This window comes from Chenopodium album, chromosome 15, assembly GCF_948465745.1.
Source record: "Chenopodium album chromosome 15, dcCheAlbu1.1, whole genome shotgun sequence".
Classification (NCBI taxonomy): Eukaryota; Viridiplantae; Streptophyta; class Magnoliopsida; order Caryophyllales; family Amaranthaceae; genus Chenopodium; species Chenopodium album.
Genome location: NC_137848.1, coordinates 1,690,635 through 1,710,347, shown reverse-complemented (window position 1 = coordinate 1,710,347; position 19,713 = coordinate 1,690,635). Strand labels below are relative to the sequence as shown.

At 32.3% G+C, this 19,713-nt stretch overlaps 2 protein-coding genes across 2 annotated transcripts; both read left to right on the top strand.

Annotated features, from left to right (window-relative positions):
- The first annotated feature begins 1,596 nt into the window (after positions 1 to 1,596).
- Positions 1,597 to 8,163, top strand: LOC145582656 (uncharacterized). Its single transcript, XM_081639642.1, has 10 exons — positions 1,597 to 2,036; positions 2,359 to 2,450; positions 3,786 to 3,893; positions 4,716 to 4,798; positions 5,074 to 5,207; positions 5,762 to 5,811; positions 5,991 to 6,083; positions 6,355 to 6,446; positions 7,229 to 7,335; positions 7,808 to 8,163. Exons 1-10 carry the CDS (start codon positions 1,779 to 1,781, stop codon positions 7,847 to 7,849), a joined length of 1,059 nt encoding a protein of 352 aa, XP_081495768.1. The 5' UTR covers positions 1,597 to 1,778; the 3' UTR covers positions 7,850 to 8,163.
- A 6,726-nt stretch (positions 8,164 to 14,889) lies between these two features.
- On the top strand, positions 14,890 to 17,692 carry LOC145581532 (uncharacterized). The gene is made up of 3 exons (XM_081638536.1): positions 14,890 to 15,137; positions 15,653 to 15,954; positions 16,844 to 17,692. The coding sequence occupies exons 1-3, from the start codon at positions 14,924 to 14,926 to the stop codon at positions 17,690 to 17,692; spliced, it is 1,365 nt and encodes a 454-aa protein (XP_081494662.1). The 5' UTR covers positions 14,890 to 14,923.
- The last annotated feature ends 2,021 nt before the right edge of the window (positions 17,693 to 19,713 follow it).

Sequence of the window (19,713 nt, the reverse complement as noted above, 5' to 3'; positions counted from 1 at the left end):
TGTAGTTGTTAATTCTATGTAATGATCTGAGGTATCGCTTAGGTCCAAATACTAAGATACTAGTTAATTACTTCCTCCGTTTTTTTTTAGTTGTCACTGTTTGACTTTTACACTATTCACACAACACGCTTTGACTCGCTTTTGTGGTTTATAGATACGATAAAATATATTCATGTGGGGTCTTGTTTAAATCGTTTCAATGTGTATTTTATTAATATCCACTTTTTATAATTTTATAATGTTGATAATTAGAGATATTAATCGTTAAAAACATGCGTTGGCAAGCATGATAATAGAAAAGTGTCAACTAAAAAAAACAGAGAAAGTATAAGAGTACAAATTTAATTGAAATTATCCTAAAATGGTCACTAAATGTCTTCCTTCTATCATGTGTGGTTTCTAAAGTCAACATCAATCCTTGTTAAAATAAAATAAAATAAAATAATCACTCATATATCAACAAGACAAGAAATGGTAAATTAATATATTATTATTATTATTATTGTATTTTTTTTAACTTCCTCCGTTTTTAAAATGCATCACTTTTGATATTATGGTCTCCTAAGCAATTTTGGAGTAGAAAGAGATAAAGAGAATAAATAAAAAGAGCCTATGTGATATGAGAGAGATTTATTAGTTAAATACAGTGATGCATCTAATCTTATCTAAAATTATCTTTAAAAAAACTAGTATATGAAGGGCTTGTTCTCTTCAGCTTATTTTCAGTTCAATTTAGCTCCAATAAGTTCAGTTCAATTCTTAATTTCTTATAAAAATATTCAATTCAGTTCAGTTCAGTCAATCAGAACAGGCCTGGAGTTTACAAATGAACTCTAAATTAAATTAAACAAATACATACAAACAAATCAAATGAAGGTTTCCTTTAGTTTATTATAGCCATGATCATTAAATTGATCTTGCACTATGGTAGACGGTGGTAGATCTATCACACACTTGGAGTATACAACATTTTTAGAGAGACCGTCTAACTAGGGGTGTCAATGAATTGAAGCCGATCAATAAACTACTCGGGTTTTGAGCTTGGTTGAAACTCATTCATATTTGTTTATTTAAAACATGAGTTGAGCTTGAACAAATTTTAAAACTCATTTAATATATGAGCTTGGACACGAACAAAGGTATACTCGTTCAAATAAGTTCATGAAACTACTCGTTTATTTATGTTCATGAGCTACGCGTTTTATGTGATAAAATATGATATCTCAAAGGCGCATATATAGTGTTTTTACGTGAAAGCTTTGATATAAATTGATTATTTTATGAATTATTAACTTATTCACAAGCCAGTATTAATTTATATTAAATTTTATAATTAAGATTTAATTATTATGCGAGTTTTAAGATTTTCAAATGTCAAAAGTACAAAGCTCATTTATTATAGAAGTTCATTTAGAAATAAGGTTGTTCATTAAAAACACTCGTTTAACAAACGAGCTGTCCACAAACAGTTTGCGAACACTATAATGTTCTAAATGAATCGAGCTTTGAATAGATTTTTAAACTCATTTGAAAGTCTGTAATCATATTTGGACATACCTAAGCTAAATGAAGTTGAACCAAAACAGGGTAAAACTCGGGTTAGCTCGGCTCATTACTACTCTCACGATTCTTCAGAGTACTAGTTGCCTAGTTGGTATATTCTCTCCTTATCTTCCTTCCTTTTGCACTTCAAATCCAGAGTCATCACCAGTTGATTCATCACTCATCAGCCATCCACTCTTCTTCCATATCAATTTCTCCTCCACTTTCCACCATTAATGGCGTCAACCCCATTAACTTCTACTTTTTCCTGCAATTTCTCATCCAATCTAAACTCAACTTCTTCCATAATCCGACCAAAACTATGCACCCCCTTTTCTATTAACCGCCATTTTCACACCCTTTATCCATATCCTCCTCAGAGCTTCTTACTTCCCAAATTCACTGTTAATGGAAGATCAAAGCTGGGTTCTTCATCACGTTTGCTATCAGTTTCTTGCTCTTACAATTCCCAAAACGGCAATCCTCAACCAAAGGTATCCATACCCTAATCAAATGTTGATTATTAGTTTATCCCTCATTGATTAATTGTTTCAATTGTTTAATTTTTGGATTATGTATGATAAAATTTTGAGGAATTTGGTGGAGTTGTTTCTGTTTCTGGGTTTAGGAATTGTTTGTTTAATTGGTGGGATATATTGATTGATTATTAAGTGTTCTTGAATGTGCATGTAAGTATATAACCTCGGACGATGTCGAATTTGATTGGTTGTGGGATTGAAATCTTATTTGAGGTGTGTATGTGTTTAGATAGTTTGGCATTGTAGTGAAATTTTAGTAATTGTTGTTGTTATGCAGGGAGGTGGATTGGACTGGCCAATTTTGAAGCGTTGGGATGTGCCTTGGCCATGGCAAACTGTTTCGCTTACGTCGCTTGCTTGTGGAATAAGGTTGTTTTTCCCCATTTCTTCATGCCCTTTTAAATTTTGATCTATGAATTATATTCTGTGGTGTGGGTGTTGTGTTATTTTTGGGGAGTGGGGTGTGGTGGAGGAGAAATGCACTTTTAGTAGGAATTGGAGGATGTCATGAGAAAGAGATAATTAGATGACAAAGGTATTAATGGTTTTGGAAAGGAAGTTATGTGGTAGATCATTGAATCAAGGCACTAGGCTACTTTGCTATGACCCAACCGCATACGTTGATAGGTGAATGGTGATGATGTATCTATTTGGACTGGTGTCTGTTTCCATGTGTACATGTGTTTAGGTCAATATATTATGGAGTTACATGGTAGTCTCTTTTTGTTGAATGCCTTTTTTTTTTTTTTTTTTTTTTTTTTTTTTTTTTTGTTTTGTGTGTGTGTGTGTGTGTGTGTTTTGTTGAGGAGGTGTAATGGAGTGTTGGAATCTATACCATTTCATTGCCATTTTTAATGCAAATTGCTTGGAGGGGGCACATTGAGTAAAGGAACAACTACTATGGAAATTAGAAACTGTGATTATGTGAAATACACTTGGAAAGGTTCTTTATTACAAAATGTGGCCAAAATCTTGATACTCTTGTGGACAGAATGACAGATAATGTTTACAAGAAGAAGAAGAGAACAGAAAGACTGATAGTCATTAGTGACTCCGGAGTAAGGACAATGACAGTATTTAATTTTGGAGCAAAATGGAATTTTCTGTATTGTTATTGACCTTTTTAAATAGAAAGAATAGAGTTGAAAATACAATTGATAAAGCCTAGGCTGGTTTGTGATTGAAATGATGTTTCTATCAGAAATCTGTTTAAAGTAGATCTCCGAATTTCAATTTCATATATCCACATCATTTGTGTAAAATGTAAAATCCCATTGATTGAGAATTTGAGGTCAATTTTATTTTGGTAAGAGTGGCAGTTAATCATGCTGCATATATGCATGGCTATTTTGTGGACTGTGACTAGGGTGGAATCGATGTATTTTCTATGACAAGGCTGTCACATGTGATAATTTGTGGCGTAAAGTTAGATTGTTAAGCTTCTTTGTGGGCTAAGGCTGTTGGGGCTCTCCCAATATATTTTGCTGGGAAAACCAAAGATATTGGGCTATTGTAGTTGGGGATTTTTCAGTTACTTGAGGACATCTTGTCCTCTTTTTGTACTTTATTCTGTGTAGTTCTCCTAAAAATTTTTACTTATCAAATAATAATTAAAAAAAAAAGCTCATGTGCATCCAGTGGAATTTCACCATTCATTTACTACAATATCTTACGTGAATGTGTAACTGATGTGATTTTAGGCAGTTTTGTGGTAACAGGTTTGATAGAGGCTCAAGCATTGCCATATCTTGGATTTAACTTTGGGGATTTGACGTTAGATGAAAAGGCAGAACTACTGTTTCTGGATCAAGGGTAAGAATTTGAAAATATATCATTGAATATATATCACTGTTTGTAACTTTGTATCATGTATTCTGCTACCGATATTATGTTGGCCTTTCTGTTTCACATAAAACCATGATTAGCTGTATAGCATTATTCTATTGAGCATTTAGCATATTGCTACAATTCTACAAATCTAGCAGGAAAATATGAACCAATAAACTTCAACTGAAGGTCTTCAGTTGCTGCTATAGTGCATTACTTACTGAAAAGTCACATCATTACATTACAATTTCAAGTTCTGGCCTAATAATGCAATTAAGGATATTTAATAATAAAACATTTGAATTAGAGTTTAAAGTAAGCTAAGTAATATCTAAAAATAGATCAAGTTGCCAATGAATAGATCAAATAAATTCTGGGATCCAATCTGAATATTTGGAAATTAATATCTGAATCCGCATTCGATATCTGCTTCTTTGGTTCAGATATCCAATCTGAAATGAAAACTCGGATCAGATATCCAAAAGATCGGATTGGATGCGGATCGGATTTGATAGTTTTGCACAGGTACTAATATGTAGGTCTTGGCAAGTATAGATAGCAAATAAATGCATGGCTGCATTTATGAATTTAATGTCATACCTACACCATTTCAAATTCAAATTGTTAGATCCTTGTGAGGTCGAGACTTGAGACATTAAAATTAGGTGAGAAAAGAAGTTGAGAACCCTGTGGTTGAAAAAATCATTTGGTGAACTTCCATTGATTCTAATTTTGGTTTCTCTTTGTGATCTCAGAATTCAATTGCACCAATGATTTTCACATGTAGGACATTTCTTTATTGTGCAGCATAACTACAGCAGCTGTTTTAGGAGTCCTTTTCAGTCTTACCAAGTCCTTTCAGCCACTTCCTGATGACCTCTATCGATATGGTATTCTTTTTACTTTCTTTCTTTGGCATCTACAAGTTCTAGTCGGCTCTAGTGAATCTAACCACTAAGATTATTCCTTGGATCTACAAAAGCTTCTTTATTGATTAAAATATTTAAATAAGAATTTTTTTTTCTGGTTACTGTTTTCTTCGAATATATGTTCTAGATTAAGACTCTGTTTCACTGATTTTTGAAATGATGCTTTAATTTGGAATGAGATCATAATATTCTGGTATCTGTCAGACTCAGAGTTTTGTGTGAATGAATGCTGTCAGATTTGAGAGAACCGTTCAATCTACAAAAAGGATGGCTGTTATGGGCTGGGATTGGGTTTGCTGGGGCTCTTGGAGCCATTGCATTGACAGGAGTAGCTCTGTCCTTCTTTAGTGGTGAGAACCCACAAAGAGAGGTTAGAATTATATGCTATGTTGTATATTGCTGTAATTTCTAAATTTCTCGTCTCACCTGAACTGCGAAGTGAAGTGCTACTTTATTTGTTCTCCATTCATCAAACTATATTTGTCTCATTGAACTTCTCATGGTCTTTAAGATGCTAATTTAATCATTATTTCAAAGATTCGTAGGGCTGATCAAAATGTTAACTTGGACACATTGGAATCGAAATAGTATTCGTATTTGCAAACTAACTGAAATGCTTATGTATGTTATTATTTTAACTTTTTTCTTATTATTTAATATTTCTTGTATGTTATACTCCTGCATTTTTTTTATTGCATTCATGATTGCTTAATTATAGATTTTTGTATGACCTTATATGATGATTAGGTAAGCAAGGGGGGGCATGCTTTCATGTTGCACAATAGTTCCTTCTGTTATAACCCTACTGGAAGCTGGATGCCTTTCTTTATTATTTTGAGACTTCATTATATTTCTCATGATTTTTATAGTTATTATAACTCTGATCTTTATAGGAATGCTTACCAATTTACGTTCTTTTTTCAGACTGATGCTCTGGTTCGCTTGTTGCCATTGATTGGATCGTCAGAAGTTAGGTAACTTTCAGAAAATGCACCTTAATCATATTTCTCTTGTACTATGTGATGATGATTCAGGAGTGCTGTACTTCTGGATGGTCTAATAGGCACAAAATCTGTGTTTTAGAGCCTTGACTTTTGAACTTCTTATTTATTGCCTTTTCATTAATTTATTATTTTTTCCCAATTGTTTTCAGCACAGTCTGCTTGTTGGGAGTCACTGGCTTTCTTGCTCCACTACTTGAAGAAACTGTATTTAGAGGATTTTTTATGGTAGCCATGACAAAATGGTATGCTGGACTTATTTCTCTAGACTTCCAGCTTCTTTAGTACTCAATAATTCTATTCCTTTTTTGGATATGTGTGGCTAGAATAATTTGTTTTAGCACTTATGCCGCATATTTGATATTTACGCTTAAATTGATAAAGTGAGTATGTAATGGCTCTTTGGCCCCTTACAAAAATAAAACAATTGAGGATGGTTTTTGCTTTTATTTCTATCTTGTTTATATAGGAAGCTGTCAAATAATTGTCTTTTTTATATTTTTTAACTGGCTGCAGGATCCCAACCCCGGTAGCTGTGGTAATTAGTGCTGCTGTATTTGCACTTGCTCATTTGACTCCTGGTGAATTTCCCCAATTGTTTGTTCTTGGTATGTCCCATCCTATCTCAATTTTTATCTATGGTTACTCATGTCGTTGGCCAAACTATAGTCATACATTGTGAGATCCATGGTTTTTGAATGTGGTTTATGCTCTAAAGTAATTGATTCAGATGATGCCATATGTTGGAAAGCTGAGAGAGAATGAGAGAAAGCTTAATAATATTGATGTGACTCTATGAGTTTCTATAGTACATGAGTACGCAATAAAATACGACTAGTTACATTTGACTAGGTACAACAGCTAAGATTTGGGGATATAATTTGACTATCAACCTAAATGAGTAAATTAAGGGATTACACAAACTATAACAGCAACTAATAATGGTAAGTCATCATAATCCTTTACAATTTGTACCTGTACCTAGTATTGTGGAGAAAAGGTTCCTGTGTATTAAATGGAAGATTGCAGTCCTTCAGTTTTTCTGAATTTTGTAGCAATAATTTTTCAGTTCCTGCGTTGCTTTAAATTGGCGTGCCACGGATGTTCTCAGTTCATATATATTCACATATATAGTGTTCTAGGTAATCAAATAGGATGTCCTTTATGTTTATTGATGTTGCTTTTTGAAAAAAATAAAAATAAATGCTGAATAGCCAAATCTCGGGGTAGATTAGAGACTATGGGGGAAAAATCAGTCACGACTAATTGCATAAACAGGTTTTTGTAATGGCCTCCTTTTTGCTCTATTCATCTAGAACTTCAATTATATCGAGATGCTGAATTTTACTCAAGTGAGAAATATACATCTCAAGTTTGCATATTTTTGCAGGTACTGCTTTGGGATTATCATATGCTCAAACTCGCAATTTGCTGACTCCCATCACCATTCATTCGCTCTGGAATTCTGGTGTTATCTTGCTCCTTACATTTCTTCAGGTACATTTTGCATGCCTTTTCTTGCTTTATGGTTGGTTGATGGGTTCGACTGAAAAAAAAAGGGCTCATGTTTATAATAAATTACCCATTGTGGTGCTATTGATTTTAGTATATCCTCAGAGACTGTCATAGGTAGTTTATCTCTAGTAAAAAAAAGTTGTGCTTTGTCATTTTTTATTACTTCACAGAATCACTGAATTTGTGTCCTGTACAGTAGAGCGTGGATCTGTAGTCATTCATAGGGAAAATGTAGTATTCTTTGAAGTAGTATCTGTAGATGAAGAATCTTCTCATTTCTTGCATTCTGTATTTTCTGTTGAATGGAACAACATTTGATAAACTCGCAAGTCATTAGTCAAATATGTAAATCACTGGGGCAATGATAATAAGAGAACACCTCTTTGTCTTGGATCTTTAATATTTTCCATTCCCATGTCATAATTTTTTTTTTTTTATATTTAATTCTTTGCAGCTCCAAGGCTATGATATCAAAGAACTTTTGCAGTCTCAGTAAGGAAATACAGTAGGGAAACAGGTGTGCAACACCGCTACTTTCACGCCAATCCTACCTCAATCTTGGTTACCTGAATTTCTTAGGTCTTACATTTCTTTGGTCGTTTGACTTTCGTACTTAGGTGAAGTGCATGTCTTGTACTTGTTCTTAGATCTTGCTATGTTGCGAATCTAATTGGCAGCCTACTATTTTTTCAAGCCAAGACCTGTATATGGATAAGTATATACTGCTAATAAGTCAGGTGTACATGAAAATTTCATGTTGGTGGCCTAATAAGTCATATATTGCCCTAATTGTACAATATTATTGTTTTATGAGGCGGTGTTTGAACTTTGGTCAGAGTTGATATTTGACCCATTTGTTTCATCCATAACTAACCACAGTTTACTTGCTTAAGCATATGCTGCCATGCCATGCTGGCCCTTCAGATCGAAATTTCCAACATGCGGATCAATTGAAGTACTGGTTTACATTTCATATTTGCTCCAACCTTTGGTGTGTATCAAGTTGGTCAAATACTTCATATGTATATACAATTCATTCTTGTCATTTGCCAAATTTTATTTATATAACTACAATGTATTTCGTATTTACTTGGGTATTTGATAAATTTTATTGGGCGGAGCACAAGTGCACATAGGAGGAGAGTATGTTGAAATTACCCTATAATCAGCTTCTAGTCTTGGAACATATCACTAATTCCTTTTCAATGGATATAGACAAGGAGTTTTTGGTTGACACTATTGCGTACTTATTGAGTTATTATTTCCGGCAGGAAGGTTTACACTAATAAACTTGTAACAAAGATGGGCTCTAACTGGAAGCCAAAAGCCCATTCCATATTTTGTAGGCCCAATAAATGTTGTGCTAATAAAAAGTAGGAAAAAAAAAACCCCAAGTGGATTTCACTAATATTCAATGTTTTTTTATTGGGATGGGGAAGGTGGAGTTTTACCACCATATTTAGGGCCTGTTCTCTTTAGCTTATTTTCAGTTCAGTTCAGTTCAATTTTAATAAGTTCAGTTCAATTCAGTTATTAATTTCCTTCTCTCATAAAATATTCAGTTCAATTCAATTCAGCTTCAATAAGTTCAGTTCAATTCAGCTCAGTTCAGTCAATCAGAATAAACCCTTAATTACTTATGTGTTGTACTACGTATAATGGATAGATAGAAACTAACCCTTTTCATACTCTTGTATCTTATATTAAGTTAGGCTTATTTTAGTGGAAAAGATTTCAATTTCACTAGGAACACGTAAAGGGTGGATATTCCTTATCCTTCCCCTCACTTTTAAAGTGTTTAACCTGCAAGTTCGAGACTATAAAAATTGTGAAGGAGGTTTGATCAAGATCCTTCACTTTACCTTTTTTAAAATATCTCCTTTATCTTGAGTATTCTAAACATATTAAGCGATAAAGTAGTTTATTATTAATACGTCTAAAAGTCTAAAACACTAACAAAATATGTTTATTCATTGAATAGTTTGGTGATTTATTGTTTGATTAGTATTTGAATATTTAAAGTATGTATTAATTTTGATGTCTTTAATAGTAAATCAAAGTTTATGGTAATTTTTTTTTTTTTTGAGAAAAAAGTTTACGGTTAAAGTTATACATAGATAATATAAAAGTTAAATCATTATACCTTAATTAAGAAGAAGAAGAAAGAAGAAGAAGAAGAAGAAGAAAAAGAAAAGAAAAACTCCCTTAGTTCTTTATTGCTCTACTCACTTTATTTTATTTATGTGGCATGAAAAGCTAATTTGACAATTAGATTAAAAATTTATGCGGCATGAAAAGCTAATTTGACAATTAGCTTGTCATTAGAGATTTGGAGTTGCTCTTACACACACTTGCTTAGCTTTTATTTTATTATTCACTTTTTTCCTATACTCCACTCACCATTTAACATTATCATTCTTAGCCCTGTTCTTTTAGACTTCTCTGCAGAAATTCAGTTCAGCAAATCTCAGTCTAAAAGAATGGGGCCTTACATAATTCTACTTTCTTTTATCTTACACACACTTACCTTTTTTAACATACGTACGGAGTATTGTAAAAGAACATAGAGAGTAATTATGAACCAACTAATTATTTTGACTTATCAAAATATAAAAAGAATGGAGTTACTCCTTTGACAAATCGGGTTTAATCAAAAAGGAAATGGACTTGGACATATAATTTGGACATTAAATAATAAACATGAGACAATGAAATTACATAGAGATCAATAATAGAAATGCTTGGAATTCAAGAGTTTGACCCAATATTTAAACTCGGTTGCACGCTTGGGTTCATGTAACAGACAAAAAGGGTTGCAAACGAGGGGCATAGATCTTTGTCAAATATAAAAAAATTTGAAGTTCCCAAGTTTGGGTCCGTTTGACTAAACCGGGTCTAATTTTCACATTAAATATGTTTGGTTTTTTGGTACTACACTTGGTGTGTACCCATTGGATAATTGTTTATTACTTGGAAAATTCGCATTTTACTAGAAATATTTATGAAATAAATGTGATTGTTGAGGAAATTGGAGTGCAAAAACACAAAATTTCAAACATTAACTATAATTGATCTAACCATGAAATTTCAAACTTATTGGTACGATTAATCGATAATGATGTGGGTTATGTGAAATTGGTATAATCGATGTGAGGAATCCCATGCCATTTATGGGTCATTTTCCAAAGCCCACCAAATTAAGTGTAAGTTGACTTATGCCCAAATCAATAATTTGTTTAACTTAATTAATTGGTTTCGTCAACCATTTTCAAGACCTTGGGTGTGAATCATTTTACCTTTAATTCATAAATTAGTTATTCTATGATTTTGGAACCTTCACCTAAGCTTATGAGTGAAGTGTACAAATTTAAATAACGAAATTTTGAATTGTAATAATCCATTAAGATTTTACTCGTACATAATAACAAAAATATTTAAATATTACTCCCCCGTCTCTTTTTGTTGGTTACGCTTTGAATCTTTAATCATAGTTCATTCTCTCACAAAATGATTTTAAATGTAACTAACAAATAGGAATGGAAAGACTGAGTAGTAATAATATTCAATCAAAGTTACCATTATAAATTGTGCTCATCCGCAATATATCAAGTGAACGATGCACTTATTTTGCTAGAATAAGTATAAAAACTTTTAGCAGAAACTCGGCCTCGTAATAAAGCTATCTTGTTCTCTCTCTGTTTATATTTGTTTGTTGTGGCCCATTTTTGAATCACTGATTTGAGGATAAAGGGATTTTAATGATGATGAGGAAACTTTAATAAATCTAACTAGATTAATACTCGAGCGATGCACGATTTAAGAAATTTTCAAGATTCAGTCTCTTGTGGCTAGAGACTTTTGTTTAAAAAACCTAATTTTTCTTTTTTGCAATTATGCTAGTTTTAATCAAATGAATGCAAATTCTTCCATTTTCCCAATTTATTTGCATTCTCTAATTAAAACATATCATAAAGATTTTTTATTTTTATTATTTATTTATTTATTTATTTTAATTTTTTTGTTGTGTGAGAAATAGTTTCCAATCAATTATATTATTGTTATTGTTATTATTATTATTATTATTATTATTATTATTATTATTATTATTATTATTATTATGTCTCAAAAACAAACAAAGTCATACGACCTACAATTAATTAGTGGGAAGCCAAGATACAATTTGGGCCCCACTCCTCTAGCTATAACAAATCCTATGCTTGTGAAAATATGAGCAGCAACTCGTGACCCAACATCCTGAGTCATCGAGAACTTCTGAACCCGCTTTAATAACGCAACAGCGTCCTTGTCTAATTTCCCAAGTTAAGAAAAGGAGAAGGAAGGAATCCATATCCAATTGCTCGACAATTAGATTCATATTTGACCTGCTTTCGATGAGTCGCATCAGTCACAATGCGTCAAGGAACAAAATCAGATAGCCTAGACTGTATCAAAGGAGAAGACCTTGTCAGATCAACACAGACATGACGACCATGATCCTAGGAATAAAGTAACACATCTGCAGGTTTGAGGGCCCCATCATTCTCTCCAGACAACCCAATGTTAACCTCCTTTCTCGCTGAAATCCCATACCTGTAACAAATATCAACAAGGGTATCCCAACTAACATTATACCGATGTTTAATACCCACAATTCTAGAATACGACACTGCGTGCTCACCGAAAATAACCCCAATAAAAAACCTTGAACAAGCAGAGCACGGTGTCGAGACAATGAACAATGGAACACCTAACCGGTAGCACAACACACATCGGTAAGTCTTTGCATTCATAATCTGACCCAACCTCGAAATAGGAACCACCCGAAACCAAGCAGAGGTGTGATCTCCCTGCTGCAATTTCCACAATGCTGATTGTCGAGTTTAAGGGCAGCGACCTCACTAAGATTACTCAAAATATCAGGCTCCACCGTTCTATTAAACAAACTCAACGCATCCTCAAAGGCTCGACCAAGGCCAACAACACCAATATGCCGTAGAAGCTTTGTCTGCAACCCAACAGACTATAATGGAGAAGCAAGAAAAGCATAATGACGAACATCGCCTGCGAAATAAACACCAAGCCCGCCAAATGCAAATGGTAAGGTGACAAGCCGCCACTTTCAATCGCCTAACCCAGGCCCCGAAGTAGTGACGACACACTCCAAGGAAGATCGAAGAGCCTCGTTGAATGTGCACTGAGCCACCTCAAAAGTACTAGGAGGCCGACAATGCAAGTATGTAAAGCAAAGTAGAGTTTAGAAACTCCGATACATGCCCTAAGCAACAGCTCGCACTGAGAATCATCGAGCTTAGCAACCCTATCCATAAGCCTAATGGTCTTGGTCACCCTCTGCATCACAAGCTCACCTCCAAAACCGGAATCGGAACTAGCGGTACCACCAAGCAACTTAACACCATGCGAAGGTCGAGCAATATTAGTCGGAAAGACACCCACCAATTATTATTTATTTATTTATTTATCGCCCATAATATTTATTTATTTATACAATTACTTAAGAATGGATGTAAATATATAGAATCAATAATCTGCATGAATTAACAACTCCACTTGCCTATATAAATATATAGATACTCCATATAACTCAGTTCATGAGGGGTGGTAGTTATAATAGCATTAATTTTTATTATGTAATTAGTTACAAAAACCCAAAGGCTAATTAATTTATTTACTAGCATCAGCATAGGTCATTTGCTGCAAACCCCTTGTATTAGCTACTAATAACTCTTTATTTATGTGCTTAAGAGAGTAATTTGTGGGCCACTCTTACCACCCATTAACTAATTTTGTATATTTTACTACACCTCTCATAACTCACTGCAAGGAATCTGAAGTAATTTGACAGATATAATTAAATAAATAAATAAAAGTGGTCAAATAATCTGACAAGTCAGTGGAATAGAAGCTCTGAAAGAATGGAATAGAAATGGAAATTTTCGGATCTTGAGAAACTCATATCTAGCTACCTATTAATTTAGATTTTGTAATTAGTTAATTAATTAAAGGCATTAACTAATATTAATTTTTTCGTTTAGCATAAGTTCAAGAGTACGTGGAACTGAATAAATTTAGGTTATGATTTTTGGCTTCTTGTGTCTCAAAGTCCACGTACCCTTAGACCATCACACTTATAATTAATATTCAAAGCTTAGGTTATATTAAATTTTTATTTATTACTCTCCTGAGATTGCTTTGTCTTGATGCAACCTTAATTATTTATCAGAATTTGAATGTAAAAAAATTAATTATTGTGTACTAATTGACACAAATGGTGATTTCAATGAGCTGTTTATTTGCTTGTTTCATCCATTAAATGATAATTTTTTTTTGAAACCATCCATTGAATGATTATTAATTTCATAACATTTTTTTTTTTCATTTATGAAGGAAAAACATAAATAGGTTCATAAGTACATATGCGTGTTATAGTGTAAACTTGAAGCATAAGATTCCCTCTATCTATTAAATGAGTGATTAAATACTTGTTACATAGCTTATTGTAATATGAATTAATAATTAGAGATGATTACCTATTTTAACCAAAAAAAAAAAAGAAGTACGGAGTAATAATAAGAGATGACATAAATTTGAAGAAATATGTATTGTCGATCATACACGATGCGCATAAAACTGATAAAGTGATAGATAATATTTGACTATGCACGTACGTTATATTAATATTAGTATAGACGTAGAATTGTATATAATGTATACTAAGGGCCTGTTCTCTTTAGATTATTTTCAGTTCAGCTCCAATAAGTTTAGTTTAGTTTAGTTCTTAATTTCTTTATCTCATAAAATATTCAGTTCAGTTCAGTTCAGCTCCAATAAGTTAAGTTCAGTTCAGTTCAGTCCAGTTCAGTTCAGTTCAGTCAATCATAACATGCCCTAAATCAAGGGAAATTCATAATTATATTTATAAATAATCTAATAAATAATACAGACTATGAACTAAGAAAGTTGGTTATATAGACAAATAACTAGCTAGGAACAAGAGAACTATCATATATGTTCTCTTCACTCGAAATTAGTTTTATCCTTAACACTACTAAAATTTATAGCTAGTTTTGCCGAACAAACCCTGAATACATGCGACAATTATTTTAGAAACAAGTAATAAGTAAGTTAGTACAAATTATGTTTTCAATCTCATTTGACTTAAAGTCGGTTTCTTGGTAGTTGTCACTTAACCCCATGAGCCCACAACTAGAAGAAGAAAAAAAAAAAAGATAGAAAATTTCATGAAAGTCACCAGAAAAGGCGGCTGATACTTCGGGGCTAGCTCCCTTAGAAGGAAGCATATAATGAGCTTCAAACTTTGTAAAGTTTACTCATTCTAGAAATCAAAGCTAACTCTTACTTAGTACTTCTTTCACTCTTTTTCTCACTCTTTAGAGTGTTTCATGCTATATGTTTTGACTTATAAAAACTCTTAGCTTCTAAAACAAACCTTCTCCTCAAGATCAAAAATTTATATTTAAACATTTTCTCATAGCTTAGATACCTTAAAGATTAAGGAAAGTTAATTTGACGGATTAGACAGTCCAAAGTAATGGAAGAGACAATGATTAAAGATTATAGTACGAATGAGAAAACAAATGAAGGAGAGAAGGTAGACGAGGTTCTTCTTCCCGGGTTTCGATTTCATCCGACCGATGAGGAGCTTGTAGGGTTTTACCTTAAGAGGAAGATTCAACAACGTCCTCTTTCTATTGAGCTTATCAAGAAACTTGATATATATAAATTTGACCCATGGGATCTTCCAAGTAAGATATATTTTATCAAATATCAACTTATATTACATAATGTATGTACCTTTCATGTTATTGTAATTAAAGAGGAAAGTAAAAAAAAACCTAGTAGATCTAATCAAATGATATTAATAAACTTGATGCATGTTTTACTTATATATTTTTCTTAATTAGTTTTCTTTTTTCATAACTATCATCTACTCTTAAACCTTATTTAGACTTGTTCTATATTATGTTTTGAAAATATATCTTGACTGTTTTTTCCCCTTTTATCTATGACTCAATCCGTTTATGCTAAGGATTTTTATTTTTTTACTATATTTTATTTATCTCTAGGAAAGTTGAAAACTTATTACTTTTATGTTCTATGTATAGTAAAATGATGATAAAATAATGTGGATTAATAAGTATGTAATAAATCTTTTTTACATCAACATACTACGTACTGTATTATATAACTTCTATTTATTGGCAAAAAAGTATAATACTGATAAAGTGATTAACCAATTACTTTATGTTTTTGCATGCAGAGTTTGCATCTGCTGGTGAGAAAGAGTGGTATTTCTATTGTCCAAGGGACAGAAAATATAGAAATAGTGCAAGGCCTAATAGGGTCACCGGAGCAGGGTTTTGGAAAGCAACCGGAACGGACCGTCCGATCTACTCATCGGAGGGAAACAAGTGCATAGGGTTAAAGAAGTCCTTGGTGTTCTACCAAGGTAGAGCTGCCAAGGGGGTCAAGACTGATTGGATGATGCACGAGTTTCGCCTCCCGTCTCTTGGCGACGCTACGCTTACAAAAAGATGCGTGGATAAAAACCTTCCTGCTAATGTAAGTATTTCTATACAATGTTAATAATATTTACTATTACTTTGTTAATGATCAATGGAGGAAAGTATGGTAAAACTAATCCTACTCGATCAAAGAGAGTTATTTCATTCTCTTTTATTTTGTTGGGGGATTGAAGTGATAAAAAATAAAATTATTAGTCAATATAAATGTATCTTATGTACTTATTATATTTTTAGTAACATGTAAGAAAATTATATATACTCCCATAGTTAATTAAACCGACCTTAACTTGCAAAGAAATTATGTAACGCACTGTTTAGGACCTTTTGTTGAGAATGAGTGTAAAATAAGTTACCAAATTTTTTAATTTTTTACATATCATGTAAGTGTATATGCATTATTATTGTTATCGTCAAACATTAAAGTACTAACGACGTTTTACTGGAAATAGTGAGTCGGTGAGGTAAAAACGGAAGTTGTTGATTCATAATAAGGAAGAGATAAATTAACAAACAAGTTTGAAAAGAGATAAACAAGTAAAAAAGCACTAGAACCAAGGGTAAATATTATGGACAAAAAATGACCGTTGCAAGTAAAAGTTACGGTATAAACCTAACAATCGTCCTTGCATGGAGCAATAACCAAGATACCCCAGAAATTTCGTGAAACTTAGCTTTGTGGTTTGAACTAATACAAGTTTATAATTATTTTCTCTTTTTCATGCTCACCTAAACTTCTTGATTGAAACAAAATTACAAATAATTCAAATGAAGTACGTACTAATAATAAATAAATTAGTTAAAATATCATGGATCTCAAAGAGAAAGACCATAAAAATTAGAGTAAATGTTATTTTGATTATAATTAAAACAATTAATTAAATTAATTAAATAATTAAGCTAATATTTCTTTTGGTTTAAACATGCAGGATTCATGGGCAATATGCAGGATATTCAAGAAAACAGGTCCTATAACTTCAAGGACCCATTCCCATTCTTGGGTATCTCCTTCACCTGACCCGACTCACCCGAACCTTACGTCTCGTTTACACCCATCTAGTTCTTGCAACAACCCTAATTTTAGCCCTGATAACATGATCAACACTAGTTGTAGTTCTCCCATGCAACAACCAAACTCTAGCAACATAAATGAATTAGACCAATTTTTGGAGTCACCTAATAATTACTCATCATTCTTAGATCAAATACCAACTTTCAAACCAATTTACCCTACTACTAGTAATTATAACACCGATGAAACAATAATATCGAACGATAGTACCTTGTTTGCGAATATAGCAACCTTGTTAGATTTTCCACCTTGTTACACCTTGCCTCAACTTGAGGACCCGTCTGATCCGTCTAATAAATCGAACAACATCGATATCTCATCGATGTTACCAAACATGTCATCTTCAGTTCTAGGAAATTACGATAAGCATTCAAATGGGAACGTGGAATTTGGTATGGTGCCTAATGTAAATGGACCATGCCATGATTTTTCACCGGTTACATTGTCACAAGAACACATGCAACGTGTGAACGTCGAAGATGAACGAATTCATGAATTTTGCGGTGATGATCAACAAGATTTTTCATGTACTTTGTTGGGAAATTTGAATAGTATGTTGTATGCTGACGATAATGGTCATCAATGGGATGGGATTGAGACAATTGGTTCAATTCCGATTGCGGACTTGTTGCCACCGTTGGCTATGCCTGAGACGTGGAAGTCATCCTCCTCTTTGATATGGGATTGTGCACCACCTTTGTCATAGTAAAAATGTCATAATAAGTAGTGTAATAGTAGTTTTGTTAGATCTTAGAAGTTGTAACATCATTTTAATTATTCTTTGCTTCTTTAATTTTTGATCGATTAATGAGATATATATGAGATAAACCAGTAGTTTAGTTGTGATAAAATGCTACTTGTGTTGTTTGCATATGAATTTTAATTTAATTAAGAAGAACAAGCTCAGGAGGTCCATTTCTGCCTTCAAAACTTGTCAAGGTTTGATATGTATTTATGTTGTGAGTTGTGATGAATTTTAATTAAGATCTTTATTGATAGGGTAGTTTAATTTCTCTATGGTTGATTGTAGTAAGTAGTAACTAGCCTTCTGGCCCGTGCAATGCACGGGTTATTCATATAAAATTGTATTGAGAGATAAGTGAGGAAATATCAGTAAGTCATTATAGGGTATAATATGTAATCGGAAACATGATTAAAGAAATTAAAATTTTGGAACTTTAATCGAAAAAGAGGCTTAAATAGAAGGTGGAAGGGCTAAAATTAAAGAGAGAATAGGAAAAGGTTGAATTAAAGGGGAGAGATGAAGTGTATATGAAAGATGAAGTATAAGTTTAATGAAAGAATTAAAAAAAATGGTGTAATAAAAAATTAATAGTGTAAGATGACATGTGGCACTATGGTTAGAGAAGTGTAATAGAATGGATGGGAACATGCGTCTTTCTTAGTTTCTTGGTTATAGTTTTTAAATACTAAGTATAGATTAAGAAGGGTTTTATGTTCCTAGTTGTGTTGGTTGTGTAATCGATCAACTTGGATAATCGTCTACGTGTAAGGCTTTGTTTGCAATTGGTTGGACGAAAAATGTGTTTTTTTAGAGAATGCAATTTATGATTAATTGTTCGTTGTTTTGTTCAGTGATGTAGAATTTAGATAAAACCTTCGTAGTAGACTGATATTGATATATCATGAAAAACGTGTTTTATTTAAAGATTGCATGTTCTTTATTTTGTCAAGTGATGTAGAATCCACATGTCAAAAAAAGTGATTTAAAATTTAGACAAAACAAAACGAAAACATGGCCATGGGGCCAAGGCGATGGTCCAGATCTTGTGTGATAGAAAAATTAAATAATCCAATTAAAAGTTTAAAGACAAAAAAAATGTAGGAGTAGCGTATTATCCTTATAAATGGAAAATCGAAGGAATTGTTGTTTTATATATATAACCAATGGAAAAGATGGTGAAAATTTGATATATATCCAACTATCAAACTACTTAAATTACCCCATAAAGTCAAATCACTTTAATGTAATGTATATTCTAATTAAAAAATTTAATCAAGCTAAAATTGGAAATAAATAAAAAAATTCAATCAATTAATTTTGATAAATTTTTTTTTTCTAAAGAGGTAAAAAAAAAAAAACTACTTAGAATAGAAAAAAATAGCTAACAATTTTGAGCAAAAAATAAGAAAAAAAATGTTTCAAAAACAAAAATTTTGACATTAGTAATTTTTTTTTTTTTTTTTTTTTTTTTTTTTTTTTTTAAATTGATACATTAGTAATAACAATCTTTATGAGAAAGTATCACCCTAAAAATCATATTGAAAAACAAAAATATAATTACATAATGATGATCAAATATTTCTGAGCGAATAGTTATAACACGTATAGTTATAATTAAGTGATGTTAAAAAAGCTTTATTGGAAGTTTGTATCTATATAAGGGATTATGGAAGATAAGGGGTCAATAAATTGATTAAAGAATGTGAGTAAATTGAATTGAAAGATGGAGAGAGAAGAAGAGAAGGTTAAGAAAATTCAATTTGTTGATTTAAAATAGAGGTTAAAAAAATTACTAGAAATAAAGGGGGAAATGAAGAGAAGTTCTTTGAAAAGATAAGGAAAAAGGGATTAAGGAAAAAAATGATTATGAGGAAAGGTAAAAGGAAAGAAAGACATGTGGCAGCTTTGGTTTATGTTTTTAAATATTATGTATAGAGTATAAATGGAGGAGCTCCGATCTACAATAGGTGCGTGGAGTCTTA